We start from the raw sequence: 14,763 nt of genomic DNA, 5'->3' as shown, positions 1-14,763 counted from the left end.
TTTACACAACATGCCTCATTCATCCATTAATGCAAGAAACTTTTGTCTATGCTTTCTGCCTCTTTTTCCTTTTTTTTGTGTTTTCTACTTAGCATTCACCACCATCTTAACATGCTTTATCCAAAGCACACTCTCTGCTAAATCACCCATAATTATATTCAGAATGTTCATTTACTTTGTTTTTAGGGCTTCTTTATCTTATCTTTTCTTTATCTTTCCATTCTGGACTTTCTCAGCGTGTGGGTTTAGCTACTCAGTATCTTGCCGGAGCCTCATTTTGCAATGCCACACCCGATCAACTATCCAACAGCCAAACTAAACTCCTTCACTGAGGAGTGGTGAGTCAGGTGCTCCTGACCCGAGCTGGTAGCAGTTCCTCAGAAAAACCTCAGACAACCTAATGAGCAGCACGATGGAGTCATTCTGCATCCCCAGACCCACCCGTATACCTCATCCACTCAGAGAATGAGATCAGGTATTCCCTAAAGCAGTTATTTAAACAAAATACAACAAAACATTTCTATAAATCAAGAAACAATTAAAAAATGTCTTCATGTGAGTACTAACTTAAAGATAAGTTTCCTTTTTTTTTTTACTGCATCTGAAACCAATAATAAAAGTCTGTAGAAAAAAATAATGTGGAAGTGGCCATAGTCCTGGAAAGGAAACAATGGAATTGAGTTTGGAGCACACACATTTATAAAAACATCTTTTTTTTATTTTATGTAGTGTGACCTGCAATTACTTTATTAATGGCAATCAAAAGAGGAGTAAATTCATTGGAAAATAAAATACAGGTTCCACCAGGGATTCTGCTTTTATGACTAAGGAAAGTTTCATCACACCAGTCGGAAATTCTGATCAGAAGCATTATCCTCAGTACTTTGTGTTTCCCGGACAAAATGTAGTTTATTCAGAACCACCAGGCTAAAAATAGAGGCTGGGTTTGAAACAGCAGTTACTCAAAAAAAAAAAAAAAAAAACAACCACAGGACTGCTGCTCAGGGACATCAGTGCATCACACTTTAAAACCAGAGTCTTCCTCAGTACCTTCATGCTGAAAAGTACACTATACCAATTTGGTGTCAGGTAGCAAATGGATTTGATTGCTACTGGGTAATTGACTTTACATTATTTGAAAAAAAATAATTACAAAGAATCACATTCTGATTTTATGCATATTACATGTTCAGATACTAGAAACTGGTGGGAAATTGAAATGTATTAATGGACCAATTCCTATGCTATTTTCCAGGTTTTTGTAGACCTTTTTCACGCAATGAACATTTACCAGAGGTTTGGTGCATACTGTTTCTGTATTTGTTGTGTTGGACTGCAAAAGAACAGGCTTTTTTCCTGGCCTTGTCTTCAAACAATCTTAGTTCCTCCTGCCACAGATCCAAGCAGATGTGATGAACAGATGAGGAGAGAGAGGAGTTCAAGTCAGCATCAAATAAGTGCTCTGACATCTTGATTTTAAAGTGATATCAGTTAAAAGAGGTGGTGCACATACATTACTTTTTATTTGATTTTAACCATAATAATAGAGACAAACATTACTACATTAGCATGAGAAGTGCCAGTATTGACCTATGAAGCCTAGCATGAAGCTTATTTACATTTTGACATTGACATAATCATTGTTTTTGTCTTTTAAACAAAAAACTCATCCAATGTAAACTATATGTAGTGGGACCTTTTTTAAAAGCAGAATTTAATCCCATATAAGCAGTGCTATACAAAAGTGGCACTTTCTATTGTTGCCATGAGAACTAGCTCTGACCTCTGACCTCATTAACAACAATAAGAATCCCTGATGATAATTGTCTGTCTTTATCTGCTGTGACATTTGTGCTGAAAACATCAATATCTGTCTTCACTTAATGAACATCAACAAACAAACATGCCTGAGGTCATCTGATGAGCCACAACCAAGGATCTGTTTCACAAAGTGTAATAGACGGAGCTCGAGTTGTGACACAGAAACGGTTTTGTCATCATCTTTTCTATTTAGGAACAAATGTTACATGAAAAGTAAATAAAGAAAATTGACATTTCATGTAGTGGCACAAGATTGCTTCTAAAAACTGTGGAACAACTTTAGAATAGGTGCCAAGTGCTGTTACGTTAACTTTACCTTCCTCACTCTTTTGTCACGACCATGGTCCTTCCTCCTGCACATCTCCTGTGACTGAGAGGGCTTGTTACTAGCTGTGCTGGTACTACCCTTGATGGTGCACCAGTAGCCCTGACAGCTAAGATGTTGTTTACTTTACACATTTTTCTGCACGTATTGTGAGTTTATTTTTATTTTCCTCTCTTAGGGAAGTGCTCAGTATGGCAGATTACCAGTCCAGACCTGGCTCTCATCTGGCATTTCATTACAAACAGGCTGTCATGGAAATCAATGCATGGACTGAGGAACAGAAATCACTGAGTGCAAAGACAGTGCACAGTGTTTTGACAAGTGTAGGATAAAGCTCTAACATACAAAGAAGAAGCCATGATGCAAACACGACCCAGAAACATCTTCTCTGTGCTAAAGTTCATTTAAAATGGACTCAGGTAAATCAGGAAACTACTCCCTGGTTGGATGAATCAAATTGGAAATTATTTAAGGAAAACATGGAACCTTTGACCTCTGAAGAGAAGCAGGGTGTGCATTTGTGCCCTATGGGACTGACAGTTTGCACATCTGAAGAGGCACGATCAATGCTGGAAGATATCTACATGTCTTACCACACCACAACTTATTTGCCTTTGTCAAATCAAAGGCAAACCGGGAGTTAGGGAGCATTGTTGTGTAGGTGGGTGAAAAAGCTTAAAGGTTAATCTGACTCTATGGTTCAAATGTCTGACTGAACTATATGCTGCTGTGGTGCATTATGGGTTACGTAGGCACCAAAACTGAAACAGGACGATGACTGTTCTGATTTTGTTTTTACTCCTAGACTACCAGATAACTGTTCCTAAAAGCCATCAGATGGTGCAGGATGATCCATTTAATTGGCCCCAGGTCTCACATGAAACAGAAGACCTTGTGGAGGTGTTTCTCTTCACTGTCCAGCTGCTGAAACTGCTTGGCACTGCACAGCTCAGAGTCACGGTTTCATAATAGAAGAAGACTGACCTGCCGGTATGGATGCTCAGAGTAGCAGCTGCAGGTTCAAAAACATCAGGTCGAGACACATCAGTTAACATGCAGTAGACTAAATGCAGTATGTGGAGATCAATGACATGAATATCAGAGAAGTAACCTGCACTGATCGTAAGTGCTAAAAGAGACGGGAGACTCACAAAAGATTAACATGAGAGTCAGAATAAATATTCCATTAGACCAGCAAATATGAAGAGACGAGCTACAACAACCATTATAACTAAAATTGGATTAAGATGTATATTATTCTGCTGTACATGCTTATATATAACAGTCACGGTCTGCTGGGCTGTATCATTGGAGGGGCAAACTGGCATCCACTGTTTAGCCAACAGTACCCTGAGCTACTAGGATAAAACCCACAGACCCATTTTATTCCCCTGATGTTCCACAGATCTGAACTCCAACTAAGAACTTCTGTGATTTCCAAAAAGTACCACAGAGTGTCAAAACACTCAGAAGTCTATGCAGTTACACAGTGAAGACAAATGATAAGAGGATTATTAATGTTCACGCTGCACTGAAAAAAGCTCATGACTCACAAACCATAAACTCGTGTAAAAAGAACTAAAAGTGACATTTGTATAAGAAACATATTGATTTACCTTTAACGAAATCCAAGCAGTGGATGAGAGTCCACAGTGAGAAAGTGAGAAGAGACTCCATGGATTTCATATTATAGAAAAAAAACAAGTCCACAGTGTGTGGGAGAATAAAACATTTTGCCTCTTTCTTCTTTAAATCAACATCCATGTTTCAGTTTTAATTCTTAAATTCAGGAAGTGTGCTCAGATGGCCAGTTTTGCTTTCTACGGTTTTAAAGGTTACTCAGTGAATGTCAGCCAAAATAAGAGCTGTCTGACTTAAGCCACTTCAGTGTTTGATTATTTAATTACTCACCAGAGGGGACGCTGGGTCATCTTTTATGAAAGGAACTTTCTAAACCAACATTATAAGTATTTTAATTACTTTATATAAAATGTTCAGATTGCATTAAAATAAGCAACAAGTGTAAAAATGCCCACAAGGTGGCGACAGACAGACAATGCTGATGAGGACATTTGTGAGACTATTTTTCACATTTTTTGATGTCAAAGGCACATCTGCCTGGTTACTGTTATTTCTTCATCCCACTTACCACAGCAGATAGTTAATGCCAGGTTACAGAGTAACACAAGAGTAATGTTTCTAAAAGTAAGAACATATATTTTTTGATGTATTTAGAACAGCAGTAATACAGACAGACACTGACACATAAAATGATACATTAAACCACAGAACAAATTATAAATTAAAGAAGTATTTGACAAATCTCTTACAACAGGTTTATAAAAGACAATATACTAGTTTGTATATACAATCCTATATAAAACAAGTGCAGCCTGGAGCGTGAGCGGCCCTGGTGAAGGTTTGCACTCTCAGAGTGCTTCTTCATAACATTGTGACACTCAATTTGTCCTTTAAACATAAAACTCATCAAATGCAAAAATGAGACAGTTTTCTGTTCAGTTTATATAATTTTAGATTCATACAAAATCGAACATCATTGCTGCTGAGAGGTTATTAAGGTTGAAAAGATCAGTGTAAGACTATTGCTTTAATCCCAGTGATATGTTGATTGTTGATCATCGTCTTCCTGCACTCGAGTTAGAGATGATCAGGCCATTTCCTTTTAGCCTCAGCTCGAGCTGCAGGAAGAACAAAAACTATTTATAGTGCGACATTTTTCAAAGATGACATTTAGTCACATATAAGCTGCTTCATACAACAGCAACAACACCTATTGTTTCCAGAGAACCAGCTCTGTTTCCACCTCATTGACTGTAACAAGGATATCAGATAACTGTCTGTCAGCTGTTCTGCCACAGAAATGACTCAACAGCAGCTGGAAACTTTGCTGTGAAATGTGATGCAAACAAGTGAACATCCATCCTCGCTGCAGGAGCATGAACATACTCAGACACAACCAGGGGGCTGCATCACATGGTGTCATTTGACTTTGCACCACTGTGGATGCCCCGCTCCCCTTAATGTGGTTAGACTGAACCAAAGATTATAATAACTGTTTCTACTCTATGGTTTCACTCAGTCAAACAGTCGTTGCCTTCAGGTGACATGATGATCATTATCTATGTGTTAGGTCTGATATCATTAGCTTGTTCTGGCTCCAAATGCCCACCAAGCAGCAGCTTAAGAAGCAAAAGTAAAATGGTGAAATTCTGACAGTGACGATGTCCAGGCCTGCATGAAAAAGAGGACATTTTAGATTTAATGGAGGGTGAAGTAAGCAGTAACCTCTACTGTAGCCTTCTGACTGGTAAATAACCTGCTCTACCACCAATACATTCACACACACACATAAAAAAATGACATTTTGGCTCACAGCACTGCATTAAACCCATAAATACTTGGTGCCAAGATGGGAAACACAACAATCAGCACTGAAATTCCATTACGATTACATAATTTCATATTTCAGACCTTAATGTGAGATTTTATCATTTTGCTCATTCTTTTCAAAGCTCTTGATTTTTTTTAAAAAAAGGTGAGGCCTACTCATTACAAGCTGTAAGGTTGGGGAAACGTGCAGTCAGCTGAGACTGAAGAAGTCACTTGGATGAGTGACCAAATGTTTCTACCACTGAAAACATTACGTCCAGATGAGCAGAATCAACTTTTTGGGTTCAAGCATCAGGTTGATGCCTGATGCTTCAGGTCTGCAACCTCATGCAGTCAGATTCCATCTTTAAAGCAACTTTTGTGCCTGATGACTAAAGTAATAAAATCCAGCCTGAACGTCATGGATCTAAAACTGAACTTCAGAAATGTATTTACAAATAGTGACAGAGTGAGGTAATGCTACTTTTCTTCAATGATCTCCCAAAGCATTGCAAGATACAGAGACAAATACCAAAACAACTCTGGAGGTTTAAGAGTTATTATACTCTCAATAAGAACGCACATTTACAGCAGTGGTTTAGCTCACTGGGTTCAGCAGGTGATGCATATGTCATAAAGCTAATACAGAAACCTGAGCTTTTACTCTGAGTTCTGCTCCCAGCTTTCATGTCTTCTCTCCACTGTCTTATTGCAATAAAGGCCTTCCAAAAAAGTGCATGTTAAAGATCAGTAAGAGAGGCGCAGCATCTGCAAGTAAGCCTGCAACTAGTGTGGCACCATGACCACAAGGGCTAATGGGTTAAAAGTCTGACATTGTGAACTTAATGTCCAGAGTGAAATTTTAGTTTTTGTAAAGTTTACTCATTATATATGATAATAAATCAGCACCTATGTCCTCTGACCCCTTTACGAAAATTGACATAAACCAACATAATCAGGATTTTTTTAAAGTTTTCTTACCTTGAGCCCACTTCCTGTAGGTGTACACAGCCAGTATGAGTATACAGGTGTAGAGGATGAACAGCAGGATGGTGCTCAAAAGTTTGGGCAGAGCGATCGGAGGAGTAGGATCAGGATCAGGATCAGGGGTGGTCACGGGAATATTATTCTCTGTTAGGAGATAAAGTTTTATCATCAGTTCTTCTGTTTAGAGCGAGCATTAAAAAATGTTAATTTTAAATCAATATTTCGTGTTGATACATATGCAGAGATTACTGTGCATTTCACAAAAACATTTCAAGGAACCACATCAGGACATGAAAAACAGAGCTTCTGTGAAATGAGTCAAAGTTTTCAGCATAAGGATATGAGATGTATGACAAACCTTATACCTGGCCTACAGTACCACTTCCTGTGGTAGAACCGCTGCATATCCAGGAAGCAGCTCATATATATGAAAAAACCTGACACGCTTCATGTTGGTGACACGCTTCATGTGACATTTCATTTCATTTGCTACATAGTTAGATTTTTCAGATTGGTTTTATAACAAAACACACAGCCATTTCATTTCTGGATAAGAAAGCAAATTACTCCATAAATATTTTAAACCAAATCTAAAATTCTAGCACATTTCTCTGTTGACCTTTTTATTTATTTTCTTTTTTAGTAGGGATGTCGGCCGGCAGTGTGTTCTCATTCTGGGACATCGGTTAAAGCATTTATTTGCCAAATACCAGCTTCACTTACATCATAGTTGTGTGTTTAAGAAAAGAACTGGTTATTTCTCTAGTGTCTTCTCTAGACCCTAGGACTCTAAGACACCAGAAAAAGCATGTGATAGAGTGCAACATAGTGACTTTGTACTGTGTACTGTGTGCAGAAGTCAGGACGTCAGTGTCAGAGAAGTACACGAGAAGGGTGTTGCAGGACATGTAACAGGATGAGACAGTCATGAGGGGCGTGGTGGGAATAACAGATGGGTTTATGATGGGGTTGTGATGACATCAGAGATCAGCTCTGAGCTCCTTCTTATTTGAGATGGTGATGGACAAGCTGACAGATGAGGAGTTTCTGTGGACTATGATGTTTGCAGATGACACTGAAATTTGTATTAACCCTTTAAGACCTACCATAGAACCAAGTCCGCCAGAGCTTATATTATATTTTTACATGCTGTGGAGCCATTTTTGGGAGCATTTCAAGTTGCTATACATCAATACAACCATTATAGCCCAACTTTTAATAATATGTATGGATTAAGTGCATAGTACTTACATAAATTGCAAAAAAGTGCAATAAACTACAAAATAATTGAAAATCGTTTTTGTTTTTTTACATATATTTCTAGTTAGAGAAATTTAAGAGGCTTATCCCTCAAAACTGTAAATACAAAAAAGTTGCACAAACTAGTTTCCCACCACAGGAAATTTATTTTAAGTGTCTTCATAGTTTTATTTTTGAAATACACCAATTTTTACATACTGCAGGAAAAAAGAAAAAATATATTATAGTGCAAATTTGCAAAAAAGCAGCATATGCATCAAAATAAACTATTTCCAGCAGTGCAATATGAGTCCTCAGCATCCCAGAAACGACACAGAAAGTCATAAAGTCAAAGATAACTTTTAAAAACACAAGTATAGGCTCATAAGGCCACGATGGTAAAAAACTACATTTCCGCAAAATGACGTCACTTCTGGTTTCAGGCAGGTCATGCGGTCATGTGATAGTTCACGCTGATGGACGTAGGAAGTGTTACAAACAGCTGATCGGATCGGCAAAGCGTGTTTCTGGAATATTATGTTTTTGTTCCTGCAAGCGCTTTTTATGCAGTTTTTGCAAAGCTATATGTGGAAGGAAACTGTGACCTAGGACAAGCTGATGGCATAAGATGTAAGTACAACTCCTCCGGTTTCATATGCAAAAAAAATTATTGCGCTAGCTTACGTGGTTGCAGTGCTACCGGGATTTAAAAATAGTTACGCAAAATGGAGCGTGTCCGCTCCAACCGGCTTCAAAAGGTTAAGAGAGTGGGGAACAGGTGGAAGAGAGCCTGGGGAGGTGGAGGTAAGTTCTGGAGATAAGATGAATGAAAGTCCCTAGAAGTAAGTTAAAATACATGTTTGTGAATGTGGGAGACAGTGCACAAGAGAGGCAAAGAAGAGAGTACAGGCAAGGTGCTGTGGGCAGAGATGAGTGTCATGAGTGTGAGTTATGGCAAAAGGATAACAGGAAGAATGAAGGGGGAATTACAAAATGATAGTTACAGCTGCTGTGATATATAGTTTGGACAAGGTAACACATCACTTCTCCCACCTCACAGCTGGAGGTGGGAGAAGTGACAATAAACAGCGAGGATAAAACTGAAAACTACTTGGTTAACTTTTGATTTAGGAATATAAAACTTTAGGTTAATCAATGTCCCAGAAATGTTAAGATTTAGTTTACTCTTTAAAACTTACAGCTTTAAACCTGCCAGGCAGCATACAGGGGTAGACATACTGGTGCATTATGGTGATACAGGTTTTGCTAATAAGTTGTGGTCAGGTTTATACAAAAAACATCCCATTTAATCACCAAGTTATAACTGAAACTGCTTTATGTATGTAAAAGTATTTATAAGCTGTCAGACAAAAGCTTCATGAAATCTAACATCATCCTCACCTCTCACTTCCAGCCAAACCTCTGGTGACTGTCCTTTTGTGGGATGAACACACTTGTAGAAGGCTTCGTTCTCCTTGGACACATGGATAAGGCTCAACCTTCCCGCAGGCTTTTTTTCAAAAAAAGTACCATTTCTGTAGAAAGCAGTACTGAAATTGGACGTAGACTCCTTTGCATATTTTTCCTTATAGGAGCAGTTTAGTGTCACACTGTCTCCCTCAGTCAGAGGAACAGCAGGACCCTGCAGGATGACACCAGCTGAAATGCAGAGAGAGAAACTGTGGTCTCTGACTCTGGTTTTTGTCCTTTGTTACAAAGTTACAAAATGTGTTCATTTATTTTTACTTAAGATACAACATCAACAATCTGACATTACTTAGCAAGCTTACTTGTCACTGTGATGTTGATGGTGTTGCTGCACTCCCTGCTGTCAGACTCACACCAGTACACTCCACTGTCTGATGGGTAGACACCTTTGATGGTGCAGGATGATCCATTTAATTGGCCCCAGGTCTCACATGAAACAGAAGACCTTGTGGAGGTGTTTCTCTTCACTGTCCAGCTGCTGAAGCTGCCTGGCACTGCACAGCTCAGAGTCACAGTTTCATAATAGAAGAAGACTGACCTGCCGGGATGGATGCTCAGAGTAGCAGCTGCAGGTTCAAAAACATCAGGTTAAAACACATCAGTTGACATGTAGTACACGCAGTGTGAGAAGATCAATGACATAGATGCTGAAACCTTTTCTGCCACTGCATAGATTGAAACCAGCGCCCGTTTTGGACAAAAGTTTCCACAAACTCAACATTGCCAAGAACGACATGGTAATGTTAGGCTTTTAAGCCCCACGCCCCGCTACCAGGGGTAAAAAGGAGGAGCTCACGTTTAATCGGTTATAACACGATGTCAGAAATATAAGTCCGGACATGTGCGGTATCCACAAAAACCTCTGAATCTCAGTTAAAATCTCATATAAACCATTTCTACAAAAACTAAACAGAACGAAAACAAGTCATGATTAAACGAACAGTTACGTAAATGTCCGCTAAACAAACAAAACCAAACAATAAATTCTCCAGACTTTATGTAACCGGCTAAAGAAAGGTGAGTTATCTTCCAGAGATATCAACGATTCCAAACACCAAGTTTCACAACACTCTGACCAAAATTCACTGAATGAGCCGCAAAAGAAGACCACAAAAACACATAGCGGCGCAAATGCGCTCAGACAGAAATTGGCTTACTGTTCAGATTTTGCAGTTAGCTGTTAGCCACGTGATTATCAGCAGTTTCCACGGCTAACTAACCGCATTAGAGCCATTTCCGTCAACAACCTACATTTTAGACCCACCTACAGACACGTGACTGGATGGAGGTCACATGTAGTAATTTTGGGGCCACGTTGAGTTTGGCCTTGCAAGTTCTGATTGGTTGAAGTGACAGGAACGTGGCATCATTACTGTGATTCTATTGGCTCAAACGATTAAAAAGACATGTCAATCATGCAAATTTACCAAAAGAAACCAAAGTTACAGCCCCTCAGAGTTTAAAGGGCCAATTGAACGCTACATGTGCATGGCAGAAAAGGGCCATTGCCATGTAAATGTGTGGTTAATTCTTCAAAAATGTATTAAAAAAACAAGCATTTTTAAGCATGGTAATAAAATTAATGAATTTCTGCTTAATTTTATTTTGATACCAAAATTGTAAGCACAGAATTTGTATTTGAGGAGAAATAATCAATTAATTTTGGGTATTTCATTTTAGCGCAGGAAGCTCAGAAACTACTTTGGGGCTCAAGATTAATGATTTCTTTGAAATGTTTTCTTTCCACTTTAATCTCTAATCTTAACCTTATTCCATTTCAAAAAAAGTAACTGGTTGCACAAATATGAATTTATTTTCGATTTTTTCAAATCTGCACTGCACATCAAAAGAATACTTTAAGGTTCAATATACACACACTTAAATCTTTTAGTAAGTGGCACGGTCAGCTTTTCATGGTTGATCATGATTGACTACAACTGGTACTTTATGTCTGTCAGCACTAAAGGACTTGTTTCACAGCGCTCATCAAATGAACCAATACTCAAAAAATGGGAAAGTTCAAAGATCTGAATGAAGATCTAAGAAGTAACATACAAAGACACAGACTAAGACACGCGAGCTTGACATTGGGACAGAGGGGGAAACAGACATGGGAACAAGACAAAAAGAGAAGATGGAGAGGACGAGAGACATGATGGGCTGTGGAGAACACACATGGATGCACATGAAGGACAGATGAGACAAGGATGAAACACAAGGAGGAAAACCTGGGACAACTGAGGGAGACAAGACACAAAGAGAAGGGGAGCAAGACCACAGAAGCCGAGCAGACACAGACATAAGTGGGGAAAGCTGTAAACTCAATGACATTAGAAGAACCAAAACCCAAACCTAAAACCTCTTAACAAAGCAAAAAATCAAACATCAACAAATATGTTAACCTAAAAAAGTAACGTCAAAGAGCTGGGTCAAAGACCCAGAACCAAAACATTCTGCCAATAAGAGAGGTCAAACTTCCCATCAGAGTTATGCCTGCAGCTTGTTGTTGGCTGTCACTAATATTTGTTAAATGTTAACCAAATATTTCAACCTTTTTTTGTTTAGTTTTTCAAAGTCATTAAAGATGTAAGAACAGTTGAAGAAACCATTAAAAGCCCACAATTACCTCAACATTCACTCCCCTGATGAGTGTATGGAAACTTCTGACCATGAATGTTCAAGAAGGGTTAATGTTAGCTTCAGGGAAAACTAATCCATGTAAATATTCCACCATGTATGAAGTGATGCGAGTTATAACAACCATGACAGCTGATGTTGCATTAACGTGTACGAGAGGGATTCAAATTCAAAATCATAAAACGCACAAAATCAGGAATCTGCCCAGCTAACAGGGGCTTAGAGACAGATTATACCCGAGGACTCAAGTCATCAGTCCATCACAGAGCTAAACATTCACAGACAACCATCCTTACCTGTAAACAATTAAAATAACTAGTTAACCCAACAGGCATGTGTTTGGACCGTGGGAGGAAGTTAGACTACCAGGAACTCACACAGTCCAAACAAAGACACAAACTCCACTCACAAGACCCTTGAACCCTTTGGCTCTAAACCAACACGGCTCATTTCTCAAATGATTTACAGAAGAAAAAAACAAATATGTTTTCTGATGTTCACATGTAGCAAAGTGTTTTAAAGAATTTCAGAAACTGCTTTTAAAACTTTGACCATCATTTAAGAATTGACTCATTGCAAATGAGAAAAAACTGCATGCAAGCTATAAATATAGAAACAAACAAAGATCTGTTGTTGACAAATATGGAATAAAAAGTCAGTTTTCTTACTGATCATGAGGCAGACTGGTGCGATCATCATCCTGTTTTAAAGATGACTTTGTTTGAAGTCTGAAAACAGTAATTTAAACCACATCCTGCCAAAGCGTTTTCAAACCGTGCACAGCGCACACCCACAAAATAACCTAAAAAAACTCATCAAGTACCCTATGCTGGACCTGCAACACCTTTGCATTTATATCTAGAGACCATAAAGTCTAAATGTCTTCTTTCTTTCTGTTCCTTTAGAAAAAGTAGTTGAATGTGTGGACTGTAAAACAGAGTTTTACAGATGGAACATTTTCTGTATTAATATTACAAATATAAGCCATGGTTACATAAACCAGGCCTAAGGTTGTGCATGTGCACAGTGGTATCTCTACTAAAGTGTAACACTCAGTTCAATTTTATTCATACAGCACCAAATCACAACAACAGTTGCCTCAAGGCTTTATATTGTAAAGTAGATCCTACAATAGTACATACAGAGAAAAACCCAACAATCATATGACCCCCTATAGCAAGCACTTTGGTGACAGTGGGAAGGAAAAACTCCCTTTTAAAAGGAAGAAACTTCCAGCAGAACCAGGCTCAGGGAGGGGCCGTCATCTGCTGCGAGGGGTGAGAGAAGGAAGACATGCTGTGGGAGAGAAACAGAGATTAATAACAAGTATTAGGTGTTCTGGTAACACCTAGTGGTAAATCCCAAAGAAATCTTGCCAAAGGCTATTTGAGGCAACCAAGTCTTGCATACTTTATCTTGGCATGTTACGCCAATTGTGTATTAAAAAGTGGTCAATAAAAAGAATAGAACAAGAAAATAAAATAAAAGAAGTTGCTCATCACAACTTTGATGTCAAGTAAAACATACACAGATTGTATAAAAAGCTGCACTTCTAAGAATTCATATTAAATGTCTTAAGCTTGCATTGTACCCAAGGATTCTGTAAAATATTTACATACTGTATAAAGATGTCAATATAGTGCTCAGAGGCACCAGGTTAAAAACTACAGGGAGTGCAGAATTATTAGGCAAATGAGTATTTTGTCCACATCATCCTCTTCATGCATGTTGTCTTACTCCAAGCTGTATAGGCTCGAAAGCCTACTACCAATTAAGCATATTAGGTGATGTGCATCTCTGTAATGAGAAGGGGTGTGGTCTAATGACATCAACACCTTATATCAGGTGTGCATAATTATTAGGCAACGTCCTTTCCTTTGGCAAAATGGGTCAAAAGAAGGACTTGACAGGCTCAGAAAAGTCAAAAATAGTGAGATATCTTGCAGAGGGATGCAGCAGTCTCAAAATTGCAAAGCTCCTGAAGCGTAATCATCGAACAATCAAGCATTTCATTCAAAATAGTCAACAGGGTCGCAAGAAGCGTGTGGAAAAACCAAGGCGCAAAATAACTGCCCATGAACTGAGAAAAGTTAAGCGTGCAGCTGCCAAGATGCCACTTGCCACCAGTTTGGCCATATTTCAGAGCTGCAACATCACTGGAGTGCCCAAAAGCACAAGGTGTGCAATACTCAGAGACATGGCCAAGGTAAGAAAGGCTGAAAGACGACCATCACTGAACAAGACACACAAGCTGAAATGTCAAGACTGGGCCAAGAAATATCTCAAGACTGGTTTTTCTAAGGTTTTATGGACTGATGAAATGAGAGTGAGTCTTGATGGGCCAGATGGATGGGCCCATGGCTGGATTGGTAAAGGGCAGAGAGCTCCAGTCTGACTCAGACGCCAGCAAGGTGGAGGTGGAGTACTGGTTTGGGCTGGTATCATCAAAGATGAGCTTGTGGGGCCTTTTCGGGTTGAGGATGGAGTCAAGCTCAACTCCCAGTCCTACTGCCAGTTTCTGGAAGACACCTTCTTCAAGCAGTGGTACAGGAAGAAGTCCGCATCCTTCAAGAAAAACATGATTTTCATGCAGGACAATGCTCCATCACACGCGTCCAAGTACTCCACAGTGTGGCTGGCAAGAAAGGGTATAAAAGAAGAAAAACTAATGACATGGCCACCTTGTTCACCTGATCTGAACCCCATTGAGAACCTGTGGTCCATCATCAAATGTGAGATTTACAAGGAGGGAAAACAGTACACCTCTCTGAACAGTGTCTGGGAGGCTGTGGTTGCTGCTGCACGCAATGTTGATGGTGAACAGATCAAAACACTGACAGAATCCATGGATGGCAGGCTTTTGAGTGTCCTTGCAA

General features: G+C 39.1%; 1 protein-coding gene across 1 annotated transcript; it reads right to left on the bottom strand.

Moving 5' to 3' along the window:
- Nucleotides 1-4,144: 4,144 nt before the first annotated feature.
- LOC147334688 (Fc receptor-like protein 5) lies at nt 4,145-12,592 on the bottom strand. The gene is made up of 5 exons (XM_086287395.1): nt 12,556-12,592; nt 9,553-9,816; nt 9,164-9,421; nt 6,518-6,667; nt 4,145-4,845 (listed from the first exon to the last, which is right to left on the bottom strand). The coding sequence occupies exons 1-5, from the start codon at nt 12,584-12,586 to the stop codon at nt 4,805-4,807; spliced, it is 744 nt and encodes a 247-aa protein (XP_086143521.1). The 5' UTR covers nt 12,587-12,592; the 3' UTR covers nt 4,145-4,804.
- Between the last annotated feature and the right edge of the window lie 2,171 nt (nt 12,593-14,763).

Source organism: Aulonocara sp. 'chitande type north' Nkhata Bay, linkage group LG3 (genome assembly GCF_057382095.1).
Source record: "Aulonocara sp. 'chitande type north' Nkhata Bay isolate Kocher_YH1m ecotype deep benthic linkage group LG3, A_spYH_male_GT1.1, whole genome shotgun sequence".
Lineage (NCBI taxonomy): Eukaryota > Metazoa > Chordata > Actinopteri > Cichliformes > Cichlidae > Aulonocara > Aulonocara sp. 'chitande type north' Nkhata Bay.
Note: the sequence above shows the minus strand (reverse complement) of the source record. Positions and strands in the feature narration are given on the sequence as shown.